Source organism: Delphinapterus leucas, chromosome 3 (genome assembly GCF_059928025.1).
Source record: "Delphinapterus leucas isolate spDelLeu-1000000601 "Yukka" chromosome 3, BTC_Dleu_Yukka2, whole genome shotgun sequence".
Lineage (NCBI taxonomy): Eukaryota > Metazoa > Chordata > Mammalia > Artiodactyla > Monodontidae > Delphinapterus > Delphinapterus leucas.
The window spans coordinates 118,955,241-118,982,139 of NC_143131.1; the positions used below are offsets into that span (position 1 = coordinate 118,955,241).

A 26,899-nucleotide genomic window follows, 5' to 3' on the forward strand; every position below is an offset into this window, starting at 1 on the left:
TAGGGACATTTTGGGAGGAAGCAGACAGAGAGGGAGAAGCCAGAGGCTTAAGAACAGGAACAGGAATAGAATGTGATGGAAATTGCTTCCCACTTTGCACTCCTGAGGGAACAAAGAGGACAAATAAGAAGCAGCAGGGATAGGAGGAAGCTGGGAGCTTCTCTGGAATAAAATGGGTTAGGTTGTGGAGTTGTCAGCTGCTGTACTTGGTAGGTGGGAGGAAGAGATGTGCTAGTCCAGGCCTTTGAAACCTGGGTGCCTTGGCCCCTTCAACTATGCCCTGAAGGAGGGAAGCATGCCAAATGTCAGGTCTCCTTCTAGTTTTGTTCCAGTTCATAGCTAGAAAATGACAGCAGAAGATCTAGGGGTGAGAGGATGCTGAGAGAAAGAAGGAGAAAGAACACTTTAGTGAGTGCTTTTGTACAAGGGGGACAATGAATTTTAAACTCTTGTGGAATAGATGGGAGGGCCTGGGAACAGTGGATGTTCAAAACAGAGAAACAGAGGCAATGACACAGAACAGAAAGGCTTCCTCTGATCCTTCTGCCTTCTTGTTCACTGACAATTGGTTTTCCTTTTGTTGCCTCTGCAGCAATACAAGGGGGGAGTCTTAGGGGAACAGAGACCCGGAAGGGTAAAGGAAACTTATATTTATGTAAGATGAGCTGCAGCCATTGAAATTGCTGGCTATTGTGAGATAAATCCCAGCCTTCCACATTTTGCTTAGTAACAGCAGACTTTTCACTGCAAGGCATTAATGGAGTCCAAATTCCAGCCAGGCTTGGGGAATCAAGAGTAACTCTCTTGATGTAATGGTTTTGCAGGCTCTTGAAGACATTGTCATCCGTTAAAGAAAAAAAATTAAATCACTCTTGAAAGAAAGAAAATGTCTTGGGTGATAAATGAAAAAAAAATTGAAGTAAAATGAGGAAAAGCTTGAGGGAAGAATCTCTTTAAAATTTTACCAGATTCTCCCCACTATGATCAAAAGGGGTTAAATAAGAGCTTAGCCTGCAGCTTCATGGAACCAATTTTTTAAAGAAAGAATATTAAAACCGGAAATATTGGTTATTTGCCAAGGCACACACTGGAAGTAAAAGCCACTTGGCTAGGAGCAGAATTGAGTGTTGGATCGCAGGATGCTAATTTTAGGCTTGCTCCGCGAAAGATGGCAGCACTTGCCACCCCCCCTCCCTCCGCCCTAGAAGTTTCTGCAGTATTTAGGAGTATTCAGGGAAAATGTTGGTGTCAGGGAAATAATCCCCATCATCAGTAACCCCAGAGCGCTTCACTTGCGTTTGTTTCTTTGAACGTGGAGCCGCCGCCCAGATATCCGTACTTAGCCAAGGCCCTCGGTGTATTTTCTTGACTTGCGCTTGGAAATCTTTTTCTGGGAGCTGAAAGCCCGAGTCCTAGAGACTTAACTGCTTTTCCTAGAATAATCTCCTTACAAGACCAGTTCAGCAGCCGAGGGACCGTGGAGACTGGCTGAACAGGACAGTGGGGGCAGGGAAAAAGGGAGTGGCCGTGTTCCCGGGGTCTGCTGGGATCCGGCCGGTCCGGGGCGAAGGAGCTGGGGCTGGAGTGGCTGGAGCGACTGGACAGTCCGGGTCGCCGTCCGCCACCTCGGTGCGGAATCGGAGCCGGACTTGCTGAGCATTCCTCCCCCTCCTCTTCTGCTTCCTCTTCCCTCCTCCTGGACCAGCGGCAGCGGCGGCGGCGGCGGCGGCGGCGGCGGCGGCGGCGGCGGCGGCGGCAGGAAACGAAGCCGGGCTGAGCGACTCCGAGGCGAGCGGAGGAGCTGGGATATGGGGAATCAGAGCGGGCGGCGGGGCCAGGAGCCCTCCGGAGGGCCCACGAGGGGAACGGCCCCGGCGTTTGCTAGCTCGTGAGGCGTGGGGGAGCGGGCGCAGGGCGGCACGAGCGGAGGCGGAGGCGGAGGCGCGGCCCCGGCGTGGAGCACGGCTGGGGAAGCTGCTGCCTCCGGCCCTGCCCGGCTGCCTCCGCCGCGGCCGGCGGCTATGGAGCTGGCGGGCACCATACCTGGGGCGACAGAGCATCCCCGGCTCCGGACGCCCATGTTCTGGCTGCTGCTGCTTTCCCTGCTGCTACTGCTGCTGCCGGGCCCAGCGGCCTCCCAGCTGCGATACTCGGTGCCGGAGGAGCAGACACCTGGCGCGCTTGTGGGCAACGTGGCTCGCGCACTGGGGCTGGAGCTGCGGCGCTTGGGGCCGGGCTGCCTGCGTATCAACCACCTGGGTGCGCCCAGCCCGCGCTACCTGGAGCTGGACCTGACCAGTGGAGCTCTCTTCGTCAACGAGCGCATTGACCGGGAGGCGCTGTGTGAGCAGCGGCCTCGCTGCCTGCTCAGCCTGGAAGTGCTGGCGCACAGCCCCGTGGCGGTGAGTGCCGTGGAGGTGGAGGTACTGGACATAAACGACAACTCGCCGCGCTTCCCGCGGCCCGACTACCAGCTTCAGGTAAGCGAATCGGTGGCACCTGGAGCGCGCTTTCACATAGAGAGCGCCCAGGACCCCGACGTGGGCACCAACTCGGTGCAGACCTACGAGCTCAGCCCCAGCGAGCACTTCGAGCTGGACCTGAAACCCCTGCAGGAGAACAGTAAGGTGCTGGAGCTGGTGCTGCGTAAGGGCCTAGACCGCGAGCAGGCAGTCTTGCACCACCTGGTTCTCACAGCTGTGGACGGGGGCAGCCCAGCCCGCTCAGGCACCGCGCAGATCTCTGTGCTTGTCCTGGACACTAACGACAATTCTCCCGCCTTCGACCAGTCCACCTACCGCGTCCAGCTTCGGGAGGACGCTCCCCCAGGCACATTGGTGGTGAAGCTGAATGCCTCAGACCCAGATGAGGGCTCCAATGGCGAACTCACGTACTCCTTGAGCAGCTACACGTCGGACCGGGAGAGGCAGCTCTTCAGCATCGATGCCAGCACGGGGGAAGTGCGGGTAAGTGGAGAGCTGGATTATGAGGAGGCCTCTTCCTACCAGATCTATGTGCAGGCAACAGACCGGGGTCCAGTGCCCATGGTGGGTCACTGCAAGGTGCTGGTGGACATCGTGGATGTGAATGATAACGCACCAGAGGTGGTGCTCACGGACCTGTACAGCCCAGTGCCTGAAGATGCTGCGCCCAACACCGTTGTGGCCCTTCTCAGTGTCAATGACCAAGATTCAGGTCCCAACCGGAAAGTGAGCCTGGGCCTGGAGGCCACACTGCCTTTCCGACTGAATGGCTTTGGAAACTCCTACACACTGGTGGTGAGTGGCCCCCTGGACAGGGAGCAAGTGGCTGCCTACAACATCACAGTGACAGCCACTGATGGGGGAGTACCACAGCTCACATCCCAGCGGACACTGCAGGTTGAGATCTCTGACATCAATGACAATCCACCCAGCTTCCTGAAGGACTCCTACTCCATTTACATCGAGGAAAACAATTTGCCAGGGGTGTTGCTCTGCACTGTGCAAGCCACAGACCCAGATGAAAAGGAGAATTCGGAGGTGACCTACTCCCTCATGGAGAGGGAGATTCAAGGGCTGCCAGTCACCTCCTATGTCTCCATTAACAGTGCCAGTGGCAGCCTTTATGCTGTCAACTCCTTTGATTATGAGAAATTTCGGGAGTTCTTTGTGACTGTGGAGGCCCGGGACAAGGGGAGCCCACCACTGAGCAGCACTGTGACCACCAACGTGTATGTAGTGGACGTGAATGACCATGCCCCTCACATCCTATACCCTACCTCAACCAATTCGTCAGCAGCCATTGAAATGGTGCCTCGGACTGCCCCTGCTGGCTACCTGGTCACTAAAGTCATAGCCATGGACTCAGACTCTGGGCAGAATGCTTGGCTCTTCTACCATCTGGCCCAGATTTCTGACCTGGACCTCTTTAAAGTAGAGCTACATACGGGAGAAATTAGGACTACCAGGAAGATGGGAGATGAGAGTGGAGCCACTTTCAACCTGACCGTGGTGGTCCGAGACAATGGAGAGCCATCGCTGTCAGCCTCTGTGGCCATTACAGTAGCCGTAGTGGATAGGGTTTCCAGAATCCTCCCTGACACTCAGAGACATGTGAGAAGTCCTCGGACATACTCTGAAATTACACTTTATCTAATAATAGCATTAAGCACAGTGTCTTTTATATTTCTTTTGACAATCATTGTTTTGAGCATCATCAAGTGCTACCGCTACACTGCTTATGGCACTGCGTGCTGTGGAGGCTTCTGTGGAGTGAGGGAGAGGTGCCCTGCAGAACTCTACAAACAGGCCAACAACAATATTGATGCCAGGATACCACACGGCCTCAAAGTGCAGCCTCACTTCATTGAAGTGCGAGGGAACGGCTCCCTCACCAAGACCTACTGCTACAAGGCCTGTCTGACAGCAGGCTCAGGGAGTGACACTTTCATGTTTTACAACACGGGGGCGCAGACAGGACTGGGACCTGGGGGAGCCCAAGCAGCAGCAGGTGACAGCAGGCACCTCACAGGCCAAAGTGGGCAGAGTGCTGGGAACCTGATTATTCTAAAAAACGAAGCTGTTTCTCAAAATGAGGTGAGATAGTAGTCAAGGGGTCTTCCACAAAGTCATGCATTTTTCACATTCCCCCCAGCCCCCTCCCAGTATCATGTAGTTGGCTTTCTCGAGTTATTAACAATGACAAGGGTTATCTGGTAAACTGAGTATGTGTGTGTGTGTGTGTGTGTGTGTGTGTGTATTACCTGTGATTGGATTATAATCTGCTATGTTTCCTCTCTAGAAAAATAGGACTAGAGAGTTGTTTTACTTTCCATTTTCTTTTCAGATATATGAAACCTTGACCATAAAATTGTTTGAGAAATGAGGATTTGTCTTAATTATGTGGTGTTAAAGCACAGCTCTGTAGAGAAATAGAATAGGCCTGAGAATAAGATGATGCTATAGAGGGTAACATTATGAGATTCAAGGAGAAATGGCCTGTGCTGTATCATCTACAGGGAAGGTTCCCTTTTGAAATCCTACAGGAGTGTTGTTTTTCAAAAGCTCTGAAACCTCTCGGGGCTGTGGTGGTCATCTCTGTATGCTGTCCCTGTTTATACCATGGACTATCTACAATGAAATATATCCAGTTAATATTTCTGGTAATTGCATTGAACTAATGTGATGAGATCTGCTAGAAATTCATGTCAGAGGTGATAAAGCCATAGAATGTGGACCTCACCCTGAAGACAAAGTTTGATTTGGCTGTTTGCTGTGGTAACTATTCTGTTGGGGCTGTCGGAGGAGATGAATGATGGCATCCAAGAACCAATTTGTCTGCTTGGGCCAGGGAGATGGTAGAATGAGTGGATTAGGGATGTGGGGGATATGGTGAAGACCAGGACAAGCTGGGGTTGGGGAGAAAGAATTCTGCCACTAGTTATCTTTTTTGGCCTTGTGTGAACTCCTTGTAAGAGGATTTCCCTGCATTTAGCATAAATGTAATCTTCTGATTTCCTCTTGAGAATTCCTAAGGTTTTGATGAGATGTGAAGCAGCCTCTTCAGGCCCTTCATGTCCTTAAGTTAAATGACAGTACTTTAAATGGTACTTCAACATGCTCCAAAGCACACATTTAATTTCTGGATCTAGCTACAAAAGCCTTGGAAAGTGGATGGCTTACTGTACATGAGAGACAGAGAGACAGGTGTTAGTAGATACACTGGTTTTAAGTAGGTGTAAGGCCAGTTTGCTCAGTATATGAAGGATGTATATAAATTGTTGGACACAGTGCATGTGTTTGTGTAGTGTGTTTGTCTCCATATGCATGCTTGAAATAATAGAACCCTGCTTTGTGATACTTTAAACTTGGATTTCAGAAGCCAAAATTTTGTCCCATAAAAAGTGATGAGTTGTTTCTTCCCAAACAACTACTTTGTAGCTAGGACTTTCAGAGGTCCTACAAAATGAGTTAATAATATTTGTCCCTCCTATATTTTTGTGATGTGTTTTCACTGACATATTGTTGTCTTTTTATTAACGTCCATAGTTTCACATTCTAAATTCATGCTCATCTTCAGGAAATGAATGCATAAGCACAGAAAAGAACAGAGATGGATTGAGAGAATTTCCATGTACATTGTAGGTAGATTTATCAGAAGAGCCTGATGTTAGTCAATGCTGAGCAGCCACGGGAGGCAGATTGCAGATTAAGAAGAATGGGGTGGGGGAGGGGAAACCAAAGAGCCTCCAAAATTCTTTAGATCATAGCTTTTGGCAGCATGTAGAAAGGCTTAATTTTAAATAAGGATGCTGTAGACATTTGCTGAACAAATTACTGTTAAGTCCTTTTGGGCCTGGGTGGGCTGCAGGTGGTAAAGAGGCACAGAGAGCAGGCCAGGCAAGCTTTGCAACCAGCTGTGAGCCAGAAGCGCAGGCGAGTGACACTCTCACCCTCTCTCTCCTGACTCAAAGCTTGGGGCAATTTGATACGTGAACTATTTCTGTCTTATACTGACCTATGTGTTAATATGTGCTTTGGTTCACAAACCTTTAATTTAGAGAGAAAATTATGTCAGGAAAGGGCTTGCTTTTGTGGGATTTTGCCAGGAGAGTACATGATTTTAATAAAGGCAAATTTTTGCCAGACACTTTTTGGAAATCCAGTGAAGAGAGCCCTAAGATCTAAAGCTCCTGGAATTATTGCGGTTATAGGTAGAGAGTGAGTCACGTTGTCATAGCATGGCAAAATGGGGACAAAAATCATTCAACTCTGAAAGTCATCACTGCTAGATCAACCTGTTAAACTCTCACGTTAGGCTTTCTTTCTTCCCTACCCACTCACTGCAGATGGCAGGAGAGTCCTGGGGTGCAATTGATTCCATGTGCCTACATTAAAATTAGATGGGGATTGGAAAGGATGAGTAAGGGAATTTACGCTCACCGACCACCCTACTATACAAAAATATTCTGCACTGCAATATATGTATGGTTTCATTACCTGTAAGTCATACATTAAATATTTATCAACATCTAACACACGAGGAAACAAGCTCAGAGAGGTTAAGTAACACACACAGTCACTCTACTAGTGGTATTTTAAGTCATATCTGTCTAACTCCAAAGACTGTGCTTTTTGAAACAGTATGAGTAGATAGAAATCCCAATGTTTATATTCCTTTTGATATGGGATACTCAGGCATTCAGGCTACCACTGATTCACCTAGTGGTGTTAATTAACTGCTCTGGAAAAAGGAATTCTTTGCATAGAAGTAGGTCACCAATGGGAGGATCAATGAGTAAAAACGTTACCACCAAAGTAGGATATTTTTATTTGTTCTACCATTGGCCAAACCTGTTCAGATCTTTTATCTTTGTTCTGTCTCTAATTTCTCTCCTGTTGCTTATTAAATATCAGTATTTAACATCAGGCTAATCTTTTGGTAGATTTTACCCCCAATGAGTTTATTTCGTGAGCCACTTGTGCAGTGAGGTTTTTGAAGTAACTGTTTAGCAGTGGGGCAGAATTTCTCTTTGGAGACTTCTGAAAACCTGGTGTTGAATGTGGTTGGCACCCTCTTCAGAATCTCCAAGAAAAGGAACCAAGTCTTAAGGTGGTTTCTGTGCATCTGTGGTCCTGTGACTGCTGAGTCACTTTGAGTGCTCTGGGCAGATTTGTCCAACTGCGCCTCAGTGGGACCAGTTAGCACAAGATGTGGAAATCACAAAAGGGTATAGCAGAAATGAGTTAAGTTTACATTCACTTCACTTATTTTAAAGCAAGTTGTAGTCACCAAATCTTCAGTTATTTTTGCCACTGTGTGTACGTACTCACTCTAATTCCACTTGTGGTAACTTCGAAGGGTGAACGCTTCTTTCAGTGGCACCTAATTTATTTCTTGCAGGACTGACTTTTCTAGCTGGTGACTGACTCTGTCCTGGATCAGAACTTACACTTAGTGTAAAGTGCCATCGTGGTGAATTGATAAAAACTGCACAGTGGTCAGAATAGGCAAAGAAATTGTATCTGAACTTCCATCCTCTGATGGTCACTTTTGAATGGGTGGGGCTGTTTTGTTTTGCCATTTCTGTGTTGGTTATAGGACTGTCCTTCTGAGAAAAGGTTTATTTTATTTGGTCTGAGAATACGTTCGTTTCTTCAAATTACCCCCTTCCTCACCCTCTTCTATAGATCTGCTGAGCCAGATGGAATTATGGCTGAGCTCCTCTCTGTCTCTTTATCTTGCACATATTCTGACTGATGGAGAAAGCTATTTATTGTAGCTTGAATGTCATTGGCCTACCCTTTGGTCTGACCCAGGACTGAGCCTGCACATGGGCATCTGGTCTGACTCAGAACACTCTGCAGGGACACAGCCTGGCATATTACAAATTGTCTACTGGCATGCTGTTTGCTTGACAGAATAGCAGAGTTGGTTCTGGATACTTGCCTTGGTTGGCCACCAATTTTTGCTCTCAATGAGAGGTCAGGATGATGTCTGTTTGCAAACGTTTGATGAAAAATTACCATCATCAAGCCCAGAGGTTTAGCTGAATTGAATGGGGATTTACAGGTGTCTTTGAATATGAGTTTTGTAAATTTCACCTGGCTCCGTGTTCCTGGGCATATTACAGTATGAATATAAATTTGGCTTATTCGTATGATAATATTTTGAGTACTCTAAAAGCATGATTTCAAAAATCAAAGGTCAAGAGAATTCCTTAGCAGTGTTTTAAATCTGCTAGCCTAAAAATTACACAAGTTTTTGTCTTTCGAGGATTTGAACTTGACAAATGCAGAGAAATCTCCAACATGGCAAAAATCGAAGAAAAATGTTAGTCCCTTGGCACATAAACAACATCAGTTGCTTTCTGGCCTTGCAGGGTCAGAACTCTGGGCTCCAGGGAAGTAAAACCGTGGGGGAGAGAGTAACTGCTGCACTAGCAGGCTGTGCATCCAGAATTAAGCAAACCTAGCATTTTCTGTTGTACCAGAGCCCATCAGGTATGTTTTAAAGTTATGGGTATTTTATTTTACTGCTCTGTGGATTTAGGATTATAAATGACTGTTTTTACAAGTAAGTATTCACCTAGACTTCTCATATTTATCATCTTTTCATTTTGATTTACTAGAAGACTAACATGTAACATAACAATGATTATTTTAAATGTTAGATTCCTTTTTGCCTTCATGACCCACAGTTTATGTGTTCATTTTCTATTGCTTTGTAACAAATCACCACAAATTAGTGGTTAAAAACAACACTGGTTTATTACCTGCACACTGTGACTGGGTTCTCTGCTCAGGTTTTTGCAAGGCTGAAATCAACGTGCTGGCCAGGCTGAGTTCTCTCTTGGAGGCTCTGGGGAAGAATCTGCTTTCAAGTTCATTCAAGCTGTTGGCAGAATCCAGTTCCATGAGGACTGAGCTCCCCGTTTTCTTACTTACTGTTGGCTGGAGGTCACTCTCAGCTCCTAGAAGTTGCTCTCAGGTCCTTACCAGTATTTTAACAGTGGAGAATATTTTCTCACATGGAATTCCTTTCATGCTTCAGATCTCTCTGATTTCTGTCTCTGATCTCTAGACCCAGATTTAAAAGACTCGTATAATTAGGTCATTCCCACCCAGATAATCTCCCTTTTTCAAAGCCAGCTGTGCCGTATAATATAACTTAATCATGGAGTAAGACCCATCATATTCAGTCTTGGAGATTATACAGGGCATTTACAGTAGGGTGTAGGGATCTTGAAGGCCATTTTAGGATTTTGCCTATCATAATTTATATCAGTGTTCACAAAATATCACTGAAAAATTTGCAGTGGATACATCTTTAATAGATTCCTACTAGGAAGGAAAAGGAGATGCCACATGTAGTCTTGTTTCTCAGAGGATCATTTATTGATAGCTTCATGGATTTCCATGATAAGAAGATTGCATATTACTTCACTGAGTAGTCCTATGATTTTATGAATGACACGGTATTTTAAACCTATTTTATTTCAAATCTGTCTTGGAAGAGGTGATTCACCCTTTTGTAGCTCAAATATTCCATAGTGTAAATAATACCGTTACAGAATAAATCAAGTCTTAGCTATAATTTTGATAGAAACAAATGGATTCTTGTTCTTCAATAATACTACATCACCCACGTGGACTACCTAATTCAGTTTTTCCACATCTGGAATTTCATGACTTATTCTACTGAAGGACTATGCTTTGAAACAACAGAACATACTGGGCTTTTCACCAATAGAAATTAAGCAAAGCCCAGGGATGTACCATCCAAGTACTAGAGAACTAAACATATGTCTCATTATATTAGGTATATCAGCAGTCAACCTGTCAGCTTCAATTTTTCCAAGTTTAATCAGTTTTTCCAAGTTCACATGAAACCCATGTACATTTTATTACATTTAATTTTGTATCACTTTAAAATAAATCAATCTGGGAAAGTCAGAAGTAAAAAAGAGAAAAATATATATCTGTCATTCCATGCAAATTTATTTAAAACACAGACTTTCGTGTTAGGGGTACCTAAACATAACTCTCAGCCAAACCTACCTATCACGCAGGTAATCTAATCTCTCTAAAGTTCCAGATTTCTAATTTTTGTAATTTAAGTACGATAGTATTACCCTTGCATGGTAGTTAATTTATTCAAAAGCCTTTAAAAAACCTATCAAATACCTGAACCCTGCTAGCTTCTGAAGCTATAGCTATGTATTATGAATATTTGAGAATATCAGTATGTTTTATAAACAAAGATATAATCCCTTTCATAAAGTTTATGGTCTAACAAAGGTGTTAGGATAAATGCAGTAATATGTATAAAGTGCTTATTCCATTGCCTAGTATTGTGTGGCTACATAAAACATATTAATTACTTTCTTCCTTACCTTTTCCCTGCGTGATCACACTGCCATAAGATGTCTCATAACGATGATTTTGGCAAATAAATCTCAGAAGCATCTTGTTGCTGAGGGACTATTATAGAAAATAGCAGCATGACAAATTACATGTCGTTGAGGAAGTGAGATTATGTAATGGACTGAGTTTCCTGGTCAGTCCTGCTAGAACTGTGCCTTTCTGCAAAATAGAGTTGGTGATTTCATTCACCAGATCAAGTTGCAGCAATTTTCATCATGGATGTTACCCAGTCATAGAAAAATTGGCAGCATTTGCTCAACAGACGTCAGAGTCTTTCTTGAAGGAGGGTTCTTACAGCTAACAAGCTGACACCAATGCTGCTGATGGTCAGGGGAAAGCTGGTGATGATATGATTAATAAAAAGTATTTCAGTCATATTTTCAGGTTTACCAAATGGTTTGCAAATACTTTCTCTTTTGCTCCCTCTACTACCCCTGACAGAAAATGGGAGCCCCTTCATTTCATCTGTAGATAGTTTTATGGTACTTTATGAGGAACATCAATAGCATTTTGTGGATTTGAGAACCAAGGATGAAGCAGCTTGTATGTTCATATCTTGCCAACAGAATGGAAGGGACCGGAGAGAGCAGTTAGTGTATGGGGACATTTGAGGTAAAGTATCCTAGAGTTGTAGCTTTTTCTGGGCCTTGACTCGGCTGAATTGTTGAATATCATCTAACCATCCCAAAGTCTGTCTGGAAGTTGAGATGCTGATCACTTCTTCTCTGGATCTTGTGAAGAAGTATGTTTATGAAATACTGTGCATCCCTTGAATGAACTATAAGAATGACAGGAACAAACTTATTGACATTTTGAAATGTCAATTGGCATTACAGTAATTGGCATTACTGTGGCCTTGTGTCTACCAAATATGATAATTATAGTCCAGAGGAAAATGCAGAATACAACCTCCCTCTCTTCATCTTTCCATTCAAATAGGCCTCAATATTCAGTGACAGGACCACTTTAATCTCTGCCCATGAAAACACATCGAGAGGAACATCTGTCATGGGTTTTTCATGATAACATTTTTGCTAATTGATAACAAGATAGTGATGGTGATTGATTTTGTCCCCAGTGATTCCTGAGTAGCTTCTACTCTGCACATAACTTCCAGAACAGTCTCTAGGTGCCCACATTTCCCTCGGTGTCCCCTCCACTTTGAATTGAGTTTGAAGACACAGGGCAATGCATCTTTCCAACACATAGGTGGTGCAAGTCAGGTTCTTCTTAGGTTTCAGCTGCTCCCTGTTAAACAGAGCTTAGCAAACAGTAATTGAATAAGAAGGCAAAGCCCTCAGAGGAGCAGGAAACAAGTACAATTTTATGAAAAGGATTATGCAGCACAACAAGGTCAAACCCCGCGGTGGTTTGTTTTCCTCTCCCTTGTATTCCTCTTCAATCAGCAGAAGAGGTTGTTATCAGTTGCTGGCATTATGACTGGGCACATCCGCCCAGAGTCAAACATGCTGCAGTCTGCAAAGTCAGCAGCAGATTGCAGTGCTCTGCAGTCCAGCCAGAACAGCAGAATTTGTGTAGCTGTGTTCCCTGTTATAGCTAGAATACCAAATTGGGGATGTTCCCTTAAAGGGGCGTTTGAGGGCAAAAACAATGAGAGCTTTTCCTGTTTCAGAATAGACTGTCCTTCCACTAGTGCTGCTTTAGGAACATAAACCTGTTTTGTTTTGTTTTTTAATTGAAGTATAGTTGATTTACAATATTGTGTTGGTTTCAGGGGTACAGAGATTCAGTTATATATATTCTTTTTCAGATTCTTTTCCATAGTAGGTTGTTACAAGATATTGAATAGAGTTCCTTTGTGCTATATAGTAAGCCCTTGTTTATCTACTTCATATATAGCAGTGTGTATCTTAATACATAGACCTGTTTTGAGCAAGGCAAAGCCAAAGCCGGTCCTCACAGCATCATTAAACCCAGTTTTCCATGGTATTTAATCTGTGCAAGGACCCTGATGAGCTAATTTAATTTTCTCCTGAAGTGCTATATATATGTGAACATCATCTTAGAGATGCATATGAAATGGCTTCTTCCATACTTTTAATAGCTACATGGAAATATTTAAGAAACAAATCATCGGTGAACATCGTCACTAGGAGATCATCGTTTTTGCCATATTAACAAAAGCTCCCTTTGTGATTTTGCAGCCCCGACAACCCAACCCTGACTGGCGTTACTCTGCCTCCCTGAGAGCAGGAATGCACAGGTATGGCTTTCCCTCCTCATTTCACTCAGAAGTTACTGCAACTGTTTGACTCAGATAAACTGTCTTCATAGGCCGGAAGCAGCTGTCAAAACTGAGAAGCTTAGATACTTGGCCAGGGGAATGCAGTTGTTTATATGTCTCCGTGTCTATTCCTTGAAACATTGGAAGTGGTCAGTGCCAAACGCTTATCAAGTGCCGGCAAATAAGAATCTCCTGTAAAATCACAGATACAGGCGACTGTTTACTTTCTCTCATTAAAATTTCTATAAGGAAGTAGCTTCAACTTCTTTCATCCCTTCCCCATCTGTACTTTCTGTCCTTCGCTTAAAATTATAATGAATACTGATGCTTTCAGACTTGAGTACATTGTGTAATATATATGTACTTGTTGTCTACCTTGGTTTTCCATCACACATTGACTGTTATATCCTGTTAACCACAATAATTGTTGTTCATGTTCACCCCTATTAGAGTCTCCTTATCTTTTCCATCTTGTTGCTATCTTATTGCCTGCCCTCAGTGGCAAGAGCTCTCTTCAGAGGATAAGCCATGTGAAGGGCTTTTATTGAATATCTGGAGACCAAATCTAGCTTACTTTTAAATTAACCTAGAGCAATAACATTACTTTAAAACTCAGATTAAATATAATTTTGCCTTCTCTATTTTGTCTCTTTGACAGTAATTGATTAACTACCATTATTCCCAGACCTGATCTAGTATTCATGCCACCGGGCCAAATAAAAGATTCATTGTTTTTGAGTGTCTTTGGGAAACCAAATGGAGAGAGCCAAGCAACTAGTGTTCACTACCACCAAAATAACTTAGTTTTAAAGAAGAAATAAACTCCAGACTTAAGCCCCTCCAAATATCTGGGCAACTCTTGAGTAGATCGTCACCAAACCTTGATCAATTTCTAAAGAGAGAGCTTACAGAGTATGTATTGAGTTAATGAAAAATTAGTTTTAGCCTGTTAAAAACACATTAAATCAAAATAAATCAACATATTCCCAAACATTACATTACAAATTGAGCAGAAATCGTTATAATGGGTGCTCTTTCTGAACGAGAAGCAATCAGTGAAAACTGAAGATCAGTAGTTGGCTTGGTGAGACATCACATTGGAATCTGGTCATAACTTTAGGCCAGAAACACTCATGCAGATGCCAGAATACTAGGTTTCAGAAAGATTCTTTCCATTTGTTAGAAACCAGCTTATGCTTTTGCCTGCATCTGAGCTATTGTGGTGGACCATATGATAGGAAAAAATATGGTTTACAATACCAACTTCTTTTGTCCCAGTTGAATTAGTGCTTTACTTGAAAAGTACCAAAGCTATAAGATGCACCTTTAAAACTATATTAAAATAAAATACTAAACTATATCAGTTCCTTATTCCATTTTCAAATGAAAAAAAAAGAAGCCACATGTGTTTCTATTCAGGATTCAATTAAGATATTATGAGATTCAAGTAGGATAAGAAATGAAATAAAAATTAAAACTAAATGTTATTTATTCCTCACAGTGTAGTACATGGAACATATGTTAAAGTTGTGAACTTAAACAACACTCATCTTTTTCACACATACGCTTGGCTTCTTAGCCTTTCTAGCCTCAGATATCATGTGCCTGTTCCTTTGAAAATTCTGCTTTGAGCTGAGCTGGTTCCTAGGGTAGTTCCATCTTCAGAGTGAATCTAATTGAACCCATACAATTTGCTGGTAGAATCCACCAACACCTGAAGGATATTAATATTTGGAAAAAAGAGAAGATTCTAGGGTGTAGATGAAGGGAAGAACAGCAGTAGGGCAGAGCTTAATGAGTGAATTTCCACCAGATATGTTGTTTGAAGTCAAAGAGTAAGAGGATATTGGGAATTCCCTGGCGGTCCAGTGGTTAGGACTCTGTGCTTTCACTGACAAGGGTGCGGGTTCAATCCCTGGTCCGGGAACTAAGATCCCATAAGCCTCCTGCCACGGCCAAAAAAAAAAAGAGTAAGAGAATATTGAACTTAGAGATGACCTTCCCCCACAATATTTCAAGTTTTCCTGCTCTGTTGAGTCACATGACCCCTTCAGGCAGTAGTACTCTAAGTTTTACTTTAGTAACTTAACTTCCGAGATGAACCAATGCCTAATTTCAAAGAGTCCTCTTATTTTGGTGAGGGTTTTCTTGGGTGATATTTACTCTTAGGGCCCCATTTGTTCCTTTCTTCATCCAGAAAATATTGAGGGTCTCATATCTGCTAACATTACACATACATAAAGAATATGATGTTCTCTCTGCCCTTGAACAATTTACGTTCTATCTCTACTTGCCTCTAAGGATCTCCCAGTTCATGTCTCACTCTGCAATATTTCATGATGAATTAATCTCTTCTGAACTGGGATCCATGAGTGCTGGTGATAAACTTCCTCTAGTCCCAGGAAATGTAGGGTGGGTTATCCATGAGGAAAAGATACAGAAAGAGTAAAACAGAAAATAAAGTTAAGAATTAATTGGGCCAAACTGGAATAATACTACAGTTACCAGCAAATAATGTTCGTGCTTTCCTCTTTCCTATGAGAACCCAGAAATAAGAGATCTAGCAAAAGAGGCTTGAGGCTTTTGAGAACAAGCTCTCCTCACCTGCTTTGGCATTAAGACGATAAAATGTCATTAGCCCTCTGATGGGCTTCCTGTTAGATTTAATGAACACCACACAGCATTACTGAAAACCAAAATTGCTATAAAGATAAAACATGTTTATCGCCTGCATGGTGTAGCAGACAGTAAGTCAGCAATGCTTTTACAGTTGATGCAAGGTGACTGCTCAGTGGTAATTGCTTCAGTTCAAGCATGAGTAAAAAGTGTTAGCTGCAGCCCTGCCTCCAGAGATGTGAGCACTTTCTGAGGGTGGAAGGAGAGCTGGAAAGGCATTTATGGTCTAACTATTATTTGGGTCTATGTGTTTACTCAGCTCTGTGCACCTGGAAGAGGCTGGCATTCTACGAGCTGGTCCAGGAGGACCTGATCAGCAGTGGCCAACAGTATCCAGTGCGACACCAGGTAAAGACCCAGGGTCTCTCCCTTCTTGCTTGGATTCTGGAAAGCCATGAGATGACCTGTTTTTGTAAGACCAGGAATGTCAGTGGCTCTCTTTTTATTCTTACTTCTTTTTCTTACATGTGTGACTTCCTTGCTTACATGATTATGCAGGAGTATTTTGATTTTCCACTTAATGTACTTCAGCAGTTGAAAACAGATAACATAAGGGTGTGTGTGTGTATGTGTGTGTGTGTGTAAAGTTATTTTCTGAAATAACTGGGTACATTTCAAATGCTTAGGCTGTCCGAACTACAACAGGCAAGATCTGGTGGCCTCATGCACAGAGATGACACTGTTAGCAAAGATCTTTTGGTTAAAGGTGATGGAAATCCACTCAAAGTAGTAAGCAGAAGGGAGACTGATAGATTGGTTAACAGATAGATCGATGAAATGGAGTTTCTCATGGAAGTGGAAAAGTTGTCAGGACCAGGGCACCACTCTGGTTGACTTCAAGTCACAGTCAGGCCTCCTCCTTCCCTGACATGTACATCATTCTGCAGACTGAATTTTATTGCCTTGACATGCACGTTGTGAAACATGACCAGTCTTGCAGTTTCTTAGTTCAGAGGACCAATGGGAACTGATTCCTAATCCAAACTTTCAAGAAAGAGAATCTGCCAGATTAAACCAAGAACCCAATGGCTGGGTGAGCATAAAAAAGTTGCCTAAACTCATATTTCCTTATTTTCCTTATTCTTGCCCAATCACTGAAGCAGTGTCATATAATACAAATATGGCTTTGGAGGCCCATCCCTGTGGCAGTTATCAGAAAGGAAGGCTCATAGAGACTGCAAATGTTGTCTACCATAATCCTCTATTAATAGAACATGATGATGATGGTAATAGTTACTGATAATTAAGCCACAATGTACCCAGACACTGTGCCTTGTGTGATCTCATTTATTCCTTGAGACAATCTTGCAAGGGATTTATTATCTCTGTTTTACATGTGAGGAGCTAGAGACACAGAGAGATTAAGAAACATACCCAAGTTCACATAGTTTGTATGTGGCAGAGGTAGGATTCAAACCCAAGTGTGTCTAGTTCCAAATCCAAGTGTATCTAGCTCTTATAGTCATAGCATGGCTGGCTTGCAAGAATCCACCCAAATCCAAATGCATACATATATACATACATAACAGATTACATAAGCGTATGTGTAAAAAGTTCTTTCCAAAAATAAGCTGGTGCCTTTCAAGTGATTAGGCTATGCAAGTAACATGTGCAGCTAAGGGCCCATTTTCGCTGGCAGCTCTAAGGGTTTTCGTTGATTCTAATCAGCCAGCATTTGCTATTTATGAATATTGTATAATTCAACTAAAAGTCACATTTGTTAAAAAAAAACAAATGCCCGAGTTAAAGCAATTCATTAGAGAGCTAATATTGCCAGATGGCAAGGGGAAAAACATAAAATAGTTCATTGACAAATCTGCAACCCTAATGCCAGTGATGGTGTGAAGAAGCGATGGAGGAGGAAGTGGTTTTAGACTACCAAGTGCTGCAGGATGGGAGGCCTCTGAAAGGTGAGAACTACTCAATCCAAGCAGCCCCATGAAATCAGGCCCTCCTACCCTGCCTCCATTTCAGGGTTTTTTTCTTGTTCTCATAGAGACTTTGTAGGTCAGGCTGGTGAGCCCAAAATTAACTTTGAATACATTCTTCCTTTCATCAGTGATGCTGGTTGGTGTATATTCCTAGGCCAGTGGGAAATAGGAACTGTTTACTGATTATTTTTATCTGCATCTGGCCCAGGACTCTCCTTCAAATTCAAAAGAATGTTAAGAACACATCTTTTTAAAAAAATTTATTTTATTGAAGTATAATCGATTTACAATGTTGTGTTAGTTTTTGCTGTACAGCAAAGTGATTCAGATATATGTGTGTGTATATATCCATATATACACCTATTCTTTTTTATATTCTTTTCCATTCTGGTTTATCATAGGGCATTGAATACAGTTCCCTGTGCTACACAGTAGGACCTTGTTGTGTATCCATTCTCTATATAATAGTTTGCATCTGCTAATCCCAAACGTCCAGTCCTTCCCTCCCCCACTCCCACTCCCCCTTGGCAACCACAGGTCTGTTCTCTTTGTCTATGAGTCTATATCTGTTTCATGGATGGGTTCATTTGTGTTGCATTTTAGATTCCACATATAAGTGATATCATATATTTGTCTTTCTCTTTCTGACTTACTTCACTTAGTACGGTAATTCCTAGGTTCATCCATGTTGCTGCAAGTGGCATTATTATAGCTGAGTGATATTCCATTGTATATATTTACCACATCTTCTTTATCCATTCATCTGTCAATGGACATTTAGGTTGCTTCCATGTCTTGGCTATTGTAAACAGTGCTGCTATGAACATAGGGGTGCATGTATCTTTTCGAATTGTAGTTTTGTTTGGATATATGCCCAGGAGCGGGATTGCTGGATCATATGGCGACTGTATTTATAGTTTTTTTGAGGAACCGCCATGCTGTTTTCCGTAGTGGCTGCATTTACATTCCCACCAACAGTGTAGGAGGGAGGAACCCATCTTTCTGACAGAAGAGAGGGAAGGAGTCGCCATCGCTCCACTTCCCAAATGTCCTAACTCCTCTTGTATAATCCCTTCTCTCCAGTACGATACCTGGCTGTTGAGTCATGAGTCACAGTTTTCATGGACTGAGCTGGACAGAGCTTATATCTTCCAGTTACTCTATGGGTGACCTAACCATACTTTTCAGCATATCTCTGCACCAGTGATAGGACATTAGAGAGATGTTCCTCTGTGTTCTGCTCTGTCCTTTTGGTACTTTAGAGTTTTAGGACTCAAAATATGTTCTGCAATGTTTGGAGGGAATATGGCATAAAGATGAAAATTATGGTTTAGAATCAGATCTGAATTGAATTCCAACTTCAAACTTACTTGCTGGGTGAGCATAAGCAAATTGCTTAAATTCATGTTTTCTTAATTACCCCATCTGTAAATTGGGTATAATTATAACACCTATCTTATCTGGTTGCCATGATAACTAAAGAAGAAAGAGCTGAATATAGTGCTTGACATACAGTATTAATAAATGTCTAATCTTTTTTTTTTTAATTATTTATTTGGCTGCGTCAGGTCTTAGTTGTGGCATGTGGAATTTTTCATTGCGTTGTGCGGGCTCTTCATCGTGTCACACAAGCTTCTCTCTAGTTGTGGCACTCAGGCTCCAGAGCACATGGGCTCAGTAGTTGCAGCACGCGGGCTCTCTAGTTGTGGCACATGGGCTCCAGAGCATGCAGGCTCAGTAGTTGCAGCTTGCGGGCTCTCTAGTTGTGGCTCATGGGCTCTAGAGTGCATGGGCTCGATAGTTGTGGTGTGCGGGCTCAGTAGCTATGGTGTGCGGGCTCAGTTGCCCTGCAGCATGTGGGATCTTAGTTCCCCATCCAGGGATCAAACCTGCGTCCCCTGCATTGGAAGGTGGATTCTTAACCACCGGACCACCAGGAAAGTCCCAAATGTCTAATCGTTTTATTCTTTTTTTTCTGGGATACTTTCATTTCATGCAGTCTGTGTGGTGGCCTTAGCTGGTAACATCTTAGCGAGAATTCAGTAGTTCTCATTTCTGAACCCAGATACAGACCCTCTAAGGTTGTCTGGGTCATCCTGACGTCTGTACAGTCCCGTCACCCCCAGCCACCCTCCTGGAGATGGCATGAGGAGAATTTATCAGTTCTGCCTGAGAAAAAGGAAAAAAACTTCGTTCCCAAGTAGAGCCTGCCTTTCACTGATTCTGTTGCCCTTAGTGTTTCATGACGAAAGTGCAGTTGCTTCCAAAAGGCTTCCTAGTGGCACCTGAGTCTCCTTTCACTTGTGTCTGAGACCTTCTCAGGAACCAGCACCTTCTGACACCAACACCTGCAACAGTGGCATGGGAATAGAGAGGCCTGCTGTGACCGCTCCCCCCTCACATGTGTTCTTTGTAGTTGTTTTTCCCTACTAATTCAAAGATGAATTCTTTGGCTTTGTCCCCACACTGTTCATTCATTTTCACAGTCCACAGAAGCCTAGGCTAAGATGCCACGCTCTGAAGGGATCAATGGGGACATCACCAGGTGATGTTTCCTGCAGGATAAACAAGTCGGGCATTAAATCTGTTAATCCCAATTGTTGGCCACTTTCTCCAGCCTTGCCTCTGTGTGAGCAGACCTGGACCACAGGCTTCTTATTTCCTTGGCAGCTCAGTGCGACTGAACAGGGAAAGAAAAGGAGCTGAGTAGGGAGTGCACAGCACACAGTCATCCTTCAGATGGAGGAGTGTGTTGGGGGGCTGAGGGCATTAAAGGGCCAGTCATTCGTGCTTACAACTCTTTTAACGTTCTCAGTGTGCAAGCTCTGAACAGGGTTTAATGAGTGCCCTCTTGCGACAGTTCCTAGAGAGAATCCCAAGAGATTATAGAAAGACTGTCCCTGCCTTCAAGAGAGCTAGTCTGGCTTCAGGGCCCCTGGCTGCTTTGCTATCTTGACTGGTCCTTCCAGGCTCCTCTTTCTACACTTCATGGGATCTCAGGACTTACCTAAGGCAGCAGTAAATTAATTTTAGAGTGAGAGATATTCGCTATTTTCAGAAGAGCTCAGAATTCAAAAGAGCTCAGAGCTCAGCCAAAGAATTCATCAGTGGAGGAATTCCGAAATGCACAACACTGCCAAAGATAACATTATAGCTTTTCAAGGAACACCCCAGAGGACCTGGGGCTGAAGTGTGAAAGGTTAATTAGGTAGGTGAGGCAACTAAGGCCATGAGGTTTCCTTAGAGAAGCTTAGTTTATTTTTTTATTTTATTTTTTATTTTTTTGGGGGGGCTTTCTTCTGTGTTGTTGCCTGCATTATCTCTGTCTCTTTTTTTTATGGGGGTATAGTTGTTTTACAATGTTGTGTTAGTTTCTACTGTACAGTGAAGTAGAGTTCCCTGTGCCATATAGCAGGTTCTCGTTAGTTATCCATTTTATACATATTAGTTAGTGTATATATGTCAGTCCCAATCTCCCAATTCAGCCCACCCCCGATTTACCTCCTTGGTGTCCATACGTTTGTTTTCTACGTCTGTGTCTCTATTTCTGGCTTGCAAACAGGTTCATCTGTATAGAGAAGCTTAGTTTAGAGTGACTGCACAGGGGTTCTCAAGGTATGGTTCCCAGAGCCACACTGACAATACATATCAAATCTGCAATTCTCGGGCTGGGGCCGGGCCATCTGTGCTTTAAGGAGGCCTCCAAGTGATCCTGATGAACCCTAAGGTTATAGAGTTGAGAGTGAATATTTCTGAGATTGTCTGATACCTTTGGAGGCTCAGAAACCATGCGGGGAAGCCATCTGTTTATGATTCCTACAGGAAGCCCAGCAATTGTATGTTCCTGGGACCATTACATAACTTTTCTGAGTCCCAGTTTCTTTCTCTGTAAAATGGAGATAGTAGTAGTGTCTACCTTACAGCGTTGTTGGCAAGAATTAAATGAGATAATACACACAGCCTGGAGAACACTGTTTAGTAAATGGTAGTTATTTTTATGATTTTTCAAGGTATGAGTCTATCCTTCAGCTTCAGAATTTAGGTCTGAGTTGTTCTGAGTAGTCTCTGTGGGAAGGCTTTATTATAGAGCAGATTTTTTTAAAAGCGCCTTTTTGTGTCCTCGGGGGATTGTTTTTGCCCTGGTTTGCTGCATCTCTTTACTCTGTGGAAGACGGACAGTTTATGTGCCCTAGTTTTATAGGGAGATTCATGCTCTTATTTGTCTTAGGGATTCCTACCTCCCTGACTAAATCACCTCCCCATGGAGGGGCTCCATGGAGACTCCATCTCTGATTCTCCCCCAGAAAGAAGCCATGATCCTTAAATTTGGGGGAATCCATATAGGAGTACCGTCAACATGAATTTTTCCACATCATGAGTGACTGCAGCCTCAGGCCTTGTTTGAGAATTTAGAAAGCATGCTGTTCCACTAACCTGCTCACCCTCAACTTCTGCTGTTGTCATGGCAACGATAGTCCTGGGAGATGTGTGCATATCTTTATCAGGAAAAAAAAAAATAAGATCTGCAATCTGTGTGGGTGGAGCAGCTCCCTCCCGTCAGTATCCTCCACTCTCACCTTGCATCTCACAGCCCAGGAGTGCCAGCTTGCCTTAGTTGTGTCTAGTAGCCGAGGAAAGTAAGTCCTTGTGTAAGATACACTTTTACTTTCCGGGGGCGTGGAGCTCATCATGTCTGTTGGAGTTCTCTATGTAGCTTATCTTGTGTGTTCTGACCTGGCCTGGAGGGAGGGAGGGAGGTGGTGTGAGAAGGGGAATTAGAATTCTCTACCCAGGAGAAGCCAGGAAGTTTAAGTCTCTGCTGGCTCCATCCGAGACTTTCTTCAACTCCTTCTTAGGAGAACACCCTGCACCTCTATTTTTAATGGTCATGTAAATAAAAAAACTAGAATGAAGAATTCCTGCTTTTCCTGAACTCAAAAGTTTCTGCTGAATAAATAGATTCTGAGATATTTCTTTCCCTCCACCCTGTATTCCCTGCACCTCTCTCATTTTTCCTACACCCATTCTTCCAGGTTCGGTAGCCCTGGGCAGGATACAGTCAGGGTTGGGGCCGTGATACATAGTAAAAGAATTTCTTCTATGTCAGAGACCCACAACAGATCATGTGCCTCCTGAAAATCGAATCCCTTGTGCACTCAGACGCGTGCTCCTGGGCATACATTTTGGAGAGGAGAGTGTAGTGAGGAGAGAGGAGGGGCAGGAACTGTTCTCTTAGGCTGCAGTTTCCTTCAAATCCCACAGATGCAGAGAAGCAGCTAATGCAGGGTCAGGAAATGGAGATTCATTACAGTCCCTTTGGTTATCATTGATCCATCTAATGAGCCACTGGAGCAGTACAGTCTGGCCCCTGCAAACTTCATCATGAGAAACAACTTCTGCGTATGTCTTAGGAAAATAATACACTTCATTCTTCTTTTGTTTGAGTGTTGCTTGGGACAGGAGAGTTTCTGAATAACCTTCCCTTCTAGCTTTCTCTACACACCGTCCTTTGTAGCTGAATTTTTTTTGGGGGGGGGGAACAAAATTTTATTCCAAAATGCTGGAATAGATTTTCTTCTTAGTCCTTTTTTTTTTTTTAAACATCTTTATTGGGGTATAATTGCTTTACAATGGTGTGTTAGTTTCTGCTTTATAACAAAATGAATCAGTTATACATATACATATGTTCCCATATCTCTTCCCTCTTGCGTCTCCCTCCCTCCCACCCTTCCTATCCCACCCCTCCAGGCGGTCACAAAGCACCGAGCTGATCTCCCTGTGCTATGTGGCTGCTTCCCACTAGCTATCTACCTTACGTTTGGTAGTGTATATATGTCCATGACTCTCTCTCGCTTTGTCACAGCTCACCCTTCCCCCTCCCCATATCCTCAAGTCCGTTCTCTAGTAGGTCTGTGTCTTTATTCCTGTCTTACCCCCTAGGTTCTTCATGACATTTTTTTTTCTTAAATTCCATATATATGTGTTAGCATACGGTATTTGTCTTTCTCTTTCTGACTTACTTCACTCTGTATGACAGACTCTAGGTCTATCCACCTCATTACAAATAGCTCGATTTCATTTCTTTTTATGGTTGAGTAATATTCCGTTGTATGTATGTGCCACATCTTCTTTATCCCATCTGTCGATGGACATTTAGATTTGGTTCATGTCCTAGCTATTGTAAATAGTGCTGCAATGAACACTGTGGTACATGACTCTTTTTGAATTATGGTTTTCTCAGGGTATATGCCCAGTAGTGGGATTGCTGGGTCATATGGTAGTTCTGTTTGTAGTTTTTTAAGGAACCTCCATACTGTTCTCCATAGTGGCTGTACTGTAGCTGAATTTTTAAGCCCCTTATCGAAAGGGAAATTCATGTTTCTGTTGGGGAGATCCTGGGGTCTCAAGGACCAAAGAAGGGTGTGTGTGTGTGTGTGTCACCAACTCTGCTACCTGACTTGGCTCAAAGACGACAGGCCACCTGTATGTTTGAGAGCTTTGTGGGGAAGTGGAAGTGGGGGGTGAGGGTCAGCAGTTCATTCTGTGGGAAAGAGTGCTTGGATTGTATAGAATTGGTGGGCTTGGAGTGCCTCCCTGGGAGGTGCTTGGACAAGAAAGACCTATTTATGGCCTGGGTTGAGGGCAGAGTGGTAGTGATAACTTGTGATGCCTTTAAGCTTTGCAGCTCCAGCAGGCGTTGCCCTCAGCCTCACTGATTCTAGTAAACTAGAAACGAGAGCTGGTCCCCAGCAACAGCAAGGATCTTTAATGACAAATATTTTCAGAGCAACTCAGTCCAGATTCCAAAAGAACTTGAAAAGTTCTTTTTCTCAGAGGCAGTTAGCTTTGCAGTTGAGAAGGTCATTGCCTAACCTGGAGAAACATATTCAGGTCAAGCACTGGCTGGAGACTAGGGGCCTCTAGGGGAGGGTCATAAGAGAGCTCAGTCAGTGCCAGGAGGCCTGGAAATGAGCCTGTGGGTTGGAGAGGAGCCTCTCTCTGCCTCAGCACTTGGAGCTTGTTACCCACAGTTATAGAAAGGACAGGGAGAAGAGATGGATACTGTTCCACTCTCATCTCAGTGAGACCAAGAGCTTCCTCAGCAGTACACTGCCTGGAAAGGTCTAACTCCAAGGCAGTGGGCTAGGTGAAGGATGGGAGAAGGCAGTCCTGAGGATGGCAGTACCAAAGGAAATAAAGAGAAAAAAAGGATGTTTTTGCATAGTTTTAAAATAGGAAATGAAGAGCTTTGTAGAAGTCAGACTCAAGAGGTTAACTACAGAAGGTTAGGGTGTGAAAAGGTAACTTTCAGGAACCAAATTTGCATCCACAAGACAACAGGAATGATGGGAAGTTTACTGTTGCTAGAGTCGTGTCCCTGGGCTGCTGAACCCCAAGCAGAGTACCCTGAGCCTCCCGATTATAGCTACGATTGCATGTGAAAAACAAGCAAACAAACTTTAAAAAGAAGGAAAGCCTGTCCTGTACAGAAAGTCTGAACAAACAAGTTTGTTGTTGATGGTCCAAGAAAGCCTGCCAGCTTGGGTTTACTTCCAACATTGGCTCAATCCCGTGTCCAGAGCTGTTGCTCTAGGTGACATCGTGGGCCAAGCTGAGTAGTGAGGTGACATTCCCCAAGTCACCTCTCTTATTTTCTTTGACTCTGCGTCGTAGATACTGTCTTACCCAAGCACACATATGTCATATGTCTGTTTCCATAGTCACCTGGTGTCACCCAAAGGTCTGTGACAAAGCTAGAAGCTTCAGCCAGTGTAAATGACTTATGTTAGATGCACACCAAGCTCCATGTCAGAGTTTTGGGGGGAGAAGGGCATCACCAGATGTGTAAACAGCCCTGAGATGGATGCCCTTGAGCCTGTGAGGCTGGCTGTGTGTGTGATGATGAGCAAGGAATATTAGAAGTTAGCAGAAGTTCCCTTCTCTCAGCTAATGCCTATTAGTAGGGAGGTGTGTGTGTCAGTTGGAGGGTCTTTGTCGTTGAAGTTTCAAAGTTTTTGAATCCTGTGCTGTTGCCCCCCTGGGTTGTAGAAATAGTATTTTAGAACAAGAGAAAGGAAGACTATATAATAGCTGTTATTTATGGAGAACTGTGATAAGGACTTTACATGTATTGCGTCCTTAAACAAGAGAGAAGTGATTATTATTCCCATGTTCTAGATTAGGAAAATTGAGGCTCACAGGAAGTAAATGACTTCCTTACAGTCATCCTTCCTTACATCTAGTAGGTGTTTTTTGCTCACTATTATATTCCCAGTGTTGAGGCAGCTGTCTAGTACATGATGGTGCTTAATAAATATTTGTTGAACTCATCAGGGAATAGCAATGGCTGAGGCTATATTTGAACCCATGTCTGCCTGCTGCTGAACCCTATGCATTTAAATAATACACTACTGTTACTTTGTCCCAATTGCCAGGTGAAGCGAATAGTTGGGTAACTAGGAGAAGACTATTCACTGTCTGAGCTCCAGGCTGACTGTAGGGGTCTATAGCACTTTCCCATTCCTGCTGCAATCAGTTTCCGCAAACCTTGTGACTTAAAGCAATACAGATTTATTATGTTACAGTGCTAGAGGTCAGAAGTACAAAATGGGTTTTACTGCTGGCTAAAACGTAGGTAGGTTCCTGCCACTACGTAACAAGGATCCACTTTCCTTCAGTTTCCAATAACATGTTCCTCATTTCCATCTGAGCCCTCCCTGGCAGCACCTTTAATGTCCATATTTCTACAACAGTCTGTTCATGACACGTTAGGTATTCCCCAAGACAATATATGTTTTCTCTACCATACTCCTCACTTCTGAGTCCTCTCTGGCAGAGTCATTAATATCCATATTTCTACTAACAGTCTTTTCAAGGTAATCCAGGCAATTTCTTCATGCTCCTCAAAGCCCTCCAGTCTCTGCCCACTGCCCAATTCCAAAGCCACTTTTACATTTTTACTTATTTGTAACAGCAACACACCACTTCCAGATACCAAAATCTGTATTAGTTTCTAGGGCTGCCATAACGAATGACCACGAACTGGGTGATTTAAAACAATACAAATGTATTACCTTATAGTTCTGGAAACCAGAAGTCCAAAATGGGTTTCGCTGGGTTAAAAATCAGCATGTTGGGGC

The 26,899-nt window shown here is 43.4% G+C and overlaps 1 protein-coding gene across 1 annotated transcript in view; it reads left to right on the forward strand.

The window, feature by feature from the left end:
- The first annotated feature begins 1,981 nt into the window (after nucleotides 1-1,981).
- Nucleotides 1,982-26,899, forward strand: part of PCDHAC2 (protocadherin alpha subfamily C, 2) — a 44,222-nt gene continuing 19,304 nt past the window's right edge. Inside the window, exons 1-3 of the mRNA XM_022566565.2 lie at nucleotides 1,982-4,577; nucleotides 13,073-13,131; nucleotides 16,088-16,176. Coding sequence (XP_022422273.2) covers nucleotides 2,022-4,577; nucleotides 13,073-13,131; nucleotides 16,088-16,176 — 2,704 coding nt within the window. The 5' untranslated portion in view covers nucleotides 1,982-2,021. The remainder of the gene's footprint in view (nucleotides 4,578-13,072; nucleotides 13,132-16,087; nucleotides 16,177-26,899) is intronic.